The 9,979-nt window shown below is 46.2% G+C and overlaps 1 protein-coding gene across 1 annotated transcript; it reads right to left on the bottom strand.

Moving 5' to 3' along the window:
• Positions 1-5,031: 5,031 nt before the first annotated feature.
• Positions 5,032-6,143, bottom strand: LOC132568924 (P2Y purinoceptor 8-like). The gene has a single exon (XM_060235107.1). The coding sequence runs from the start codon at positions 6,103-6,105 to the stop codon at positions 5,032-5,034; it is 1,074 nt and encodes a 357-aa protein (XP_060091090.1). The 5' UTR covers positions 6,106-6,143.
• Positions 6,144-9,979: the final 3,836 nt, after the last annotated feature.

Raw genomic sequence — 9,979 nt, forward strand, 5'->3', positions numbered from 1 at the left:
GTTGGCTACAGAAAAAACCGAGGGTCCAGCCACGGTTCTCACCTTCTTAGGCATTGAGCTGGACACAGTGCGCCAGTTTTCTAGACTGCCCGAGGACAAGCGTGTTAGTTTGCTTGCTCGTGTCCGAGCTGTGTTGGGTAAGCGCAAGGTCACTTTGCTTGAGTTACAACAGTTGGTGGGTCATTTGAATTTCGCTTGCAAGGTGGTTGCCCCGGGTAGAGCCTTTTTGAGGCACTTTTGCGACGGTATGGCCAACTTGCGTTTACCGCACCATTTCACCCGAGTTACGAGGGAGATGCAGGAAGACCTTGCTGTTTGGGAAACATTTTTAAGGGACTTTAATGGCATTTCCTTTTGGCGGGCTGACATGCAGCTGGAAGCCGAGCTTCAGATAGTCTCTGACGCTGCCGGTTCCACCGGTTTCGGTGTTTATTTCCGCGGACACTGGTGTGCTGAGCGATGGCCGCAGGATTGGTTAAGTTCCGAGTTGTGCCGGAATTTGACTTTCCTCGAGTTTTTCCCGATTGTTGTTGCTGTTTTTCTCTGGGGAGAGGCTTTGGCCAATTGTTCGGTACACTTTTGGTGCGACAACATGGCGGTTGTTCATGTTGTTAATGGTTTGACCTCTAAGTCCCCCGCTGTCATGCATCTTGTTAGGGCGTTTACCTTACGTTGTTTACACTTGAATATTTTGTTTTTGGCTAAGCATGTTCCCGGCATTTGTAACGGGGTGGCGGACGCTCTGTCTCGCCAACAGATGGATCGTTTCCGCCAATTAGCCCCGGAGGCCGACCTGTTGCCAGAGCGCATCCCGGCAGAACTATGGCTGATTGGAAGGAGGAAGTAAGCCGGGCAATCCACCTGGCGATTGCGCCCAGCACTCAAAGGTCGTATGACCGGGCTGCTAGTCAATTTGTGGGTTTTCGAAGCGGGGTCGGTTTACCTGAGGCGTGGCCCATTCCTGTGGACCAGTTGTTACAGTTTTGCGTGCATCAGCGGCATAGGGGCCTGTCGGTGAAATCCATTCGGGGCCAGCTCGCGGGACTGGCTTTCATGTGTAAGGCCAGGGGGCACCGAGATGATACTAAGGATTTCCGCATACAGAAGATGTTAGAGGATTGGTCCCGTGAGTCTGGACCCCGTGCGGATTGTCGGCAACCTATTTCACCTTCCATCCTAAAGGGGCTTCATGCCTCCTGGGCCCTGGTTTGTGGTTCTCCTTTCGAGGAGGCGCTTTTTCACAGTGCCGCATTAACGGCCTTTTTTGGGGCTTTTAGGGTATCGGAGCTTGTGGTACTCTCCCGTAATGATGTTTCGGCCAGGGCCCTGCAGTTAGGGGACGTTTGTTTATTTAGTGACCGCGTGTCGTTCCGGGTCCGCCGTTCAAAGACAGATCAGAAGCAGCATGGCTGCACTGTGACGGTGGGTTCGTGTACGGAAAACGAGTTATGCCCGGTTGCCGCTATTAGGCGGTACTTGGAGCTGCGGGGGTCATCAGACGGCCCCCTCTTCCGCCACGCCAACGAGGCCCCGTTGACGAAGTACCAGTTTTGGGCCATCACTAGCAGGGCTTTGCAGCTTTTGGGCCTTGGGGGGCGCAAATTTGGTACTCATTCATTTCGGATTGGGGCGGCTTCTACTGCTGCCGCTCTAGGCTATGGGGGCGAAGACATCCGGCGAGTTGGGCGTTGGAAGTCTGGGGCTTATCGTTCCTACATTCGGCCTTTGCGGTCTTAGAATGTTTTGCCAAAGTTGGTTTTACCCCCCCCCCCTCTCTCTTTTGCTGCTGTCTAATAGTTTTTTCTTCTAGGTGCTGTGGTTGGTGACCAGAGAAAAAGGATCCTTATATGCGGCCACAGCATTGTTTTTTGGGCGGCGCATCAGGCCCGGAGGACTCCGATCGGTTCGCAGCTGGGCCTGAGTGACAGAGCTGTCATCACTTGGCAGGGCCGTCGTGGGATGAGATGGCCTGGTCTTCTCCCCCTTTTGTTTAGGGAGCTAAGCGGCCCCCCTCCGCAAATTTTGGTAGTTCATTTGGGGGAGAACGATTTGGGGCTGATCAAAGGGAGGGCCCTTTCGATTCAGGCCCAAACGGATTTGGCTGTAATAAGCAGACGGTGGCCGGGGGTCTGTATTTTATGGTCGGCCATGCTGCCGCGCCGCGTTTGGCGGACGGCTTGGGATCCCACTGGATTGGAACGCGCCCGGATTAAAGCCAATAGGGCCCTGCGCAAAGCCCTTTGTTCGGGTCTTGGGGGTTATGTGCCCCATCCTTCGATTTTATCCGACATCCCGGAATTATACCGGGATGACGGTGTTCATTTGTCTGCAAAGGGCAATGAACTATTCTTGGCTGACTTACGGCAAGGGCTCCTTCGGGTTTTGTAGCTTGGGGTACAGCGGCCTAAGCTGAGGCTTGGCGCTGTCCGTGGCGGTTTGTGTTGGGTTATGTTTTGGGGATTGGTGAGCTCCCGTTGCATCGCGCCGTTTTGGTGCATGGCTTCCCTGGGGAACTGCAAGCTGTACGGCCCAAGGTTGTCCCAGGAAGTCTTGGGATCCCGGCACGCGGTGAGTGTCCGCATCCTAGGCTGCAAGGCTGGGGGGATGGCGGAACTCTGGTGCGGTGATCATGTTGCCGGGCCGGCCGGGTCTGAGCCGTTTAGCTGGCTCATACCCGGGGCTCAGGGGGCTCGCCCAGTATCAGGTATAGGAGGTGGTCGCCTTGACCCCTGGCTTTACCTGCTTCCCCATGTTTGCCCTTGCCGTTAAGTTTAATAAAGTGGCCCTTTAATCCAATCTGGTGTATGTCTCGTTATTCCGCCTGGGGGGGCAATCCGGCCCTCTCCCAGCCGGGCGGTCCATGGACCGCTGAGGGTGGGGGCCGCCCATTGCCTCCCCGTGCGGATGAGAGGCAATGGTTCTTTCCAAGGGTGGGGGCGAGGAGCGGCCTTATAAGGCTGCTCCCGCCCCCAAACACGCAGTTTGAATTGAGTTGTCGGCCCGCCCGCCCGCCCGTCAAGCAGTGCAGGCAGAGGCTGGTCGCTCGTTCAGGGGGCCGGGTAGGAATTTTTCGCCCCCAGACGCATTGGCTTTGTCTGGGAGTGTTTTTGCCTACCTTGCACTGCTGATGTTCGGTGCTGGCAATTGGATCGGCGGAGCCGTTATAGGTTGGTCACTGGCGGTTTGTGTTGGGTTATGTTTTGGGGATTGGTGAGCTCCCGTTGCATCGCGCCGTTTTGGTGCATGGCTTCCCTGGGGAACTGCAAGCTGTACGGCCCAAGGTTGTCCCAGGAAGTCTTGGGATCCCGGCACGCGGTGAGTGTCCGCATCCTAGGCTGCAAGGCTGGGGGGATGGCGGAACTCTGGTGCGGTGATCATGTTGCCGGGCCGGCCGGGTCTGAGCCGTTTAGCTGGCTCATACCCGGGGCTCAGGGGGCTCGCCCAGTATCAGGTATAGGAGGTGGTCGCCTTGACCCCTGGCTTTACCTGCTTCCCCATGTTTGCCCTTGCCGTTAAGTTTAATAAAGTGGCCCTTTAATCCAATCTGGTGTATGTCTCGTTATTCCGCCTGGGGGGGCAATATAAAGAGGACAAGAGAGCCAGTTTGGTGTAGTTAGATCCAAGTAGTCAGCCATGTTGGTCTGAAGTAGTAGAACAAAATAGGAGTCAAGTTGCACCTTTAAGACCAACTTAATTTTATTAAGAACATAAGCTTTCTAAGTGTAGTGGTTAAGTGCACGGACTCTTATCTGGGAAAACTAGGTTTGATTCCCCACTCCTCCACTTGCACCTGCTGGATTGGCCTTGGGTGAGCCATAGCTCTCATAGGAGATGTCCTTGAAAGGGCAGCTTCTGTGAGAGCTCTCTCAGCTCCACCCACCTCACAGGGTGTCTGTTGTGGGGGAAGGAGATAAAGGAAATTGTAAGCTACTCTGAGACTCTAATTCAGAGAGAAGGGTGGGGTATAAATCTACAGTCTTCTTCTTCTTCCTAATGTTAGGGATATAGGACAGAGAAAAGTTCTAAGTGCAAATGATTTCCTATTATAACAGATCACCATCTTGGATTGTAATTTATAGAAATATTTTCTCTCCATAACTGACAACCAATTTCTACAATACGCAGAATTGTGGTAAAACTGTTCCTAGTCTGTATCACTTCTCCTTTCCATTCTACGTGTCTATGTACAGTGAGCTGCAGGTAAGAGGAACAACACACTCCCCTGGCCTTTCTGTGTGCAAGCAGGACGTTGTGATATGTACAACACTGCCACCTTCTGCCTGAAGGACTGCAGTCCAGGAATAGTGTTGCCACTTCATCCCACTGATTGTTTAAATTGGTATATCATTGATATCCCTTGAAATTTCCTCAGGAAATAAAGGTGGAAAATTCATTTGATGTAAGCATGTAAACACAACATGAATGGTTTTATTATTGTTAAACAATAATGACTTCTGCAGTATCTTTACAAGACAGTTAGTATTGAATGTGTTTCATACAGTCCAGAAGAACTTTTATATACATAGCTTTGCAAAAGCAGTGTTAAAGAAGAACAGTATTACAGTGATTTTAGTTCATTACAATAATTGTTCAAATTTTAGTACTCCAAAGTGTCCTCACTGTTTGGTGGTTCAGTGGTTAGAGTAGCTCATGATGTTCTAGGTAGGCTGTCTCAAAAGATGGTTGCCTTCACTCAACCAAACCATCTTTAATATTTGATCCATTAGATCTAGACAAGTCAAAAGTGGTTGCATAAATATTGCTGCCATCACACAGTTTTGTTATGTACCACAAATTCCAGAAACAGCTGCATCAAAAAAGTGTAACTTATCAGTACCAGTCTGGTTGGTCTTTTTACGGTGCCTTTACTATATACTCTTGAAAATGTGATTGACATTCATAGTTCACTTCTGGAAGCACCAAATAGACAGTGTTGCTTAGCTGGGTTTTCAGTGTAGCATGGGCTTGAAGTCCTGTTGTGAATAATGGCTTCTAAACTTTTTCAATGACAATTCAATGCAATGACCAGCACTACTTCTTTGGCACATTTGCTATTGGCGTTATTTGCATGTCATGTTCTGAAAAGATGGGGGTATTTTCACTGAAGCTAGCAACCACACATCTGCAGAGCTTCTCTTGTATCTTTCGTCGAAATTCCTTGGAGCCAAAGTAATAAACCAGTGGGTCAAAACAGCAGTTGAAGCTATTCATTGCAAGTGAAAGTTTATATTCCACATAAAATGACTTGTCACTAAAACTATAGACATAATGGACCACTGATATGACAATATGGGGCAGGTAACAAATGGAGAGCACCACCAGCAACACGATTATCAAATAGACAGTATGCCTCTTGGTTTCTGTGAGTTGTGTAGAAGAGGAATGGAGAAGAGTTAGAATGATTGAGATGTAGCAGAATCCCATGACTATTAAAGGGAGGAAAAAGAAGAAAAATGTATTGGAGCCAAAGTAAGCAATGAAATGATTTGTCCCTTCAAACATTTTTTGAGGCAAAACATCAAAGCAAGTAATTATTGACAGCTGTTGAACATGAATGGTGAGATTATGCTTCATGAGAGGGATGAGTGGCAATAAAACGAGTGCCCAGATAACAATGCAGGTCAAGAGGGAAGTTCTGATTGGCCTCATGACTTTGTAATGCAGGGGATGGACTATCCCCAGATAGCGTTCAATGCTGATACTCATCATGGTTAACATGGAACAGTGCATATTTCCATAGAAAAGAACAGTGATAACACGGCACAGAGCATCCCCAAAGAGCCAATTGTTTTTCTTCAGGTGGTAGATTATTTGAAAGGGGAGGAGCATACTGTAGAGTAAGTCCGCGATTGTCAGGTTGATGGAAAACACAATGATGGGAGTCCAAGGCCTTGAATACCACCAAAGGAACCATAAGGAAGCACAGTTGAGAGGGATACTGATGCTAAAAATAATGGAGAAGAGAATGGGCAAAGTAATTTGAAGCATACTACTCTGAAGCATCTCAATTGTGGTGTTGGTCACATTTCCTTTAGGAGTTATGGCAGACAACTCTGCATATCTTCTTGAAGACCAGGAAAGTGTGAGGTTTTGAGGGTGAGACATCCTTCTTCAGAAAAGAAGCTTGAAACCGGTGGAACTTTAGTTCTAGATATAAAAAAGAGGCATAATGGTGAAATCACTCATCATAATGGTGAAATCATCACTGGTAAACTGTACAATAACCACACATGTTTTATTACTAGATATTGTTACCAGAAATTCACCTATGTAAAATATAACTACATAAAAATTAATAAACATGCACAATAATTTCTTAGCACTGATGAGCCATGTTGTTAGTGAATGGGGTACTCTGACGCCATGTAATTGGGTTGAGGTTGTCTTAACAGGGAGACTTTTGAAAGCTGTTTTTCTGACATACAAGATGAGCAAACATAGGAGGAAAGCAATTCTAGGTTGACTGACAAGTAGCTCATGTATTCCAAAGGGGTTTTTAAGAGTCAGTATAGCCAATGACCGTTTTCGCACACAGCTTACCTCGCAGTCACAATCCTGTTCCCTCTGCAACGTCTGGTCGGATTTCCCACCATCTGCGCCGAAGTTACAGGAAGTGCCGCAGCTTTTGCGTAGCAAACGTAAACATCTAAAACCCAGTTTGCGTTTGCTACGCCAAAGCCATGGCGCAGATGGTGGGAAATCCGACAGACGCTGCGGAGGGAACAGGATTGTGACTGTGAGGTAAGCTGTGTGCGAAAACGGTCAATGTTTTATGCCACACTGAGGATTTATTCATCTACTTATTGTGCTGTCTAATGAATCAGCTTGCAATTAGAGAAGATGGACATGAGGTGGCACCAAAACATATTTATTATTTATGTTATTTATAGTCCGCCTTTCTCACTTGGACTCAAGGTAGATTATATAGAGTAAACCAATACAATCAACAAGATGGGACATGCAGTAAACTGTGAACTAGGATTTGGGTTGTAGCACCAACCAGAAGTCTAAAAACAGAACTGAAGCAAGGCATAAGTGTTAACATGACGCATTAAATGATGCAAAAATACACAATAGGACACAATTCACAGCAAGCTATACACAGTAGTACAAACCACAGTCCCCAATAATTTATCCCAATAACCTCATGATGCCTTTTGTACAGTGCTATCCTATTGTCTACATAGAAAAATGCTCTTGAATAATTCAGTTTTGCATATTTTGCTGAAAGCCAGGAGAGAGGGAGCCTTCCTGACCTCCCCAGGCAGGCCATTCCACAAGGTGGGAGCCACAACAGAGAAAGCACATGCATGGACTGTTGTTGATTTTGCTCATTTGCAGGTTGGCACCTGAAGAAAGCCCTGTTCAGATGAGCAAAGCTGTCATGGTGGAGCAGGTGGGACAGATGGTCTTGCAGATAAGAGGGTCCAAGGCCCTAAAAGGCTGTTAAATTCAGCCTGGCAACTCACAGGCACCCAGTGGAGTGACTGTAGAATGGAAGAAATACACACACACCACATGGTTCCAGATAATACTCAAACTACAGCATTCTGCACCAACTGGGGTTCCCAAATTGATTTTGAAGGAAGCCCATTGTACAGTGCATTGCAGTAGTCTAGTCTCTATATATGATCTATAGTAGAAGAGGAAAAATGGTAAATGCAGGAGGAATTTGACAAATTCAGGGGCAGGTGCCTGAAATTAAATGCGTAAGGGATTGCATTGCAGCTGAGTTGAAACAAGAATGGGCAACATATCTGTAGAGAAAGAAATATGTATGTGTTTACTCATGCTGGGCTATGGATCATCACTCCATAGTCAAACTGGGGAGAGCCTCTCCTGTCCTAGCCCTGCTCCTTTTCCTCTTACCAGTGCCAAGTCTGAAGATTCCCAAAGGAAGCCATCTACTGTGAGCTTCACTTGCACGCACAAGTATGCATGCCTATATGAGCATACATATATTATATGTGCACACACGCCTCATCTCACTGCTTGAGAAAGGAATGCAGCATGACTGGTGATTCCTTTAAGTCCTGTCAGTGACAACAATGGGACATCACCACCCCCTTCTTGTGAAGTTGCAGGGGCTTCTGAGGCAAACTCCTATTTCCATCTGGGTAGAAGGCCTAGGGAAGCAAACTCCTATTTCCATCTGGGTAGAAGGCCTAGGGAAGCACCTTTCTAGCCTTTCCAGGGAGAGCTGCATACTGAAGGAGGGTAAGAGAGTGCTTTCTTGCTAAGAAGGGCACCCTGAGAAGAACAGGTCAGGGGCCTCAGCAGCCACTCAGCCATACCAACCCCAGATGTCATGTGAACCTAGGGTTGCCAAGTTCAATTCAAGAAATATCTGGTGACTTTGTGGGTGGAGCCAGGAGACATTGGGGGTGGAGCCATGAGCAAGCATAACTGCACTCCGAAGGGAGTTCTGGCCATCACATTGAAAGGGACCGCACACCTTTTTAAATGCCTTCCTTCCATAGGAAATAATGAAGGATAGGGGCACCTTCTTTGGGGGCGCACAGAATTGGACCACCTGATCCAATCTTTTTGAAACTTGGAGAGTTTTTTGGGGAGAGGCACTGGATTCTATACTGAAATTTTGGTGCCTCTAACTGAAAAACCAGGCCTCCCAAGCCCCAGATACCCACGGATCAATTCTCCATTATTTCCTATGGGTATCATTCCATTATTCTCCATTATTTCCTATGGGTGTCCAGCAGTCATCCCCCACTCCTGCTTTCTGATGATCCTGAAGTGGGGGGAGGGCCTCCAAACCAGGGGAACACCTGCCCCCACCTGGGATTGACAACCCTATGTGAACCCTTTCACACACATATATCCCCCCCTATATATTTACATAATTTCTTTCCTTGTAAACAACTGATACCAAGAATCTTGATACTGGAATGTTTTATGGTCTTTGCCCAGTTTACCAATGATTTCACTTCCAGCAGAATTAGCATTATTCCTACTAGGCAGGGAAGAATGTAGATTAAATTTCCTTAGATAAGTATGTGTATATGGAAACAATTCTAAAAGTTTCAAACCTTTACCTGGAGAAACCTTTAAATTTACTGAAATCATATGAGAATGTTAACTGCTGCATTTTGTGCTCTTCCAGTGGTTCATTGGCCAAGTTTCTTCATCTTTATGTCCCTACCTTTGTTTAACCAGTCTTCCCTTAGTGGCCAAAGCTTGGTTTTCAGAAATTTGGTGAAAACCCAGCCTTGCTGCCATCAGTAGGTACAGAGATATAATCTGATATTGCTTATGACTAGAGTTAGCAGAGTTAAGTAAGGTAAGTTCTATTGTTTTTGTCATATTTATTTGGAAACCAAGCAACATTAATGTCATTATCATAACCCTAAAAGATTTTGCTCTAGCACAATACCACCACAAATGCAGGAAATTATCACTAGGCTGTACACAGCGACCACTGTTATTTATATAAATTCTCATAATTTGAATAGGTGAAAGAAGCCTGGGATGCAACATCTTACAAATGTTCGCTTTAAACATAGTTGACATTCAGAAAAAGAAGCCATGAGAGAACAATAAGTCCAAACACTTGAGTCAATAGTATATCCCAAAGCCTTGTTACACTTTTTAATGTAACTTGGAATTGAATTACTAAGCTTTTCAAGTATAAAAGCATTTGACTTTGTAATATAGTAACATTTGACTTGTAATAAAATAGATTTCAACATTTGCCGCATCCTTCAGTTTTCAATTATAAAAACTGCACACCTATAAATACTGAAATAGTGGAATGGTAAAAGTACTACATTGTCTTATTATACGACACAACTACATTATTTTTTAAGAAGTGATCCATATTTGCATCCATCCAAGACTTACATTGCTGCCTTGATCAATTAATGTTTAAACCTATTTTAAGTACTGCTAAAGCTAAAGAGGCAGAGCAAGGAGCAAATTTCCATTGCCATTTATCCCAGGTTAACAGAATAGTGTCAATCAT

Source organism: Heteronotia binoei, chromosome 3 (assembly GCF_032191835.1).
Source record: "Heteronotia binoei isolate CCM8104 ecotype False Entrance Well chromosome 3, APGP_CSIRO_Hbin_v1, whole genome shotgun sequence".
NCBI classification, from domain to species: Eukaryota; Metazoa; Chordata; class Lepidosauria; order Squamata; family Gekkonidae; genus Heteronotia; species Heteronotia binoei.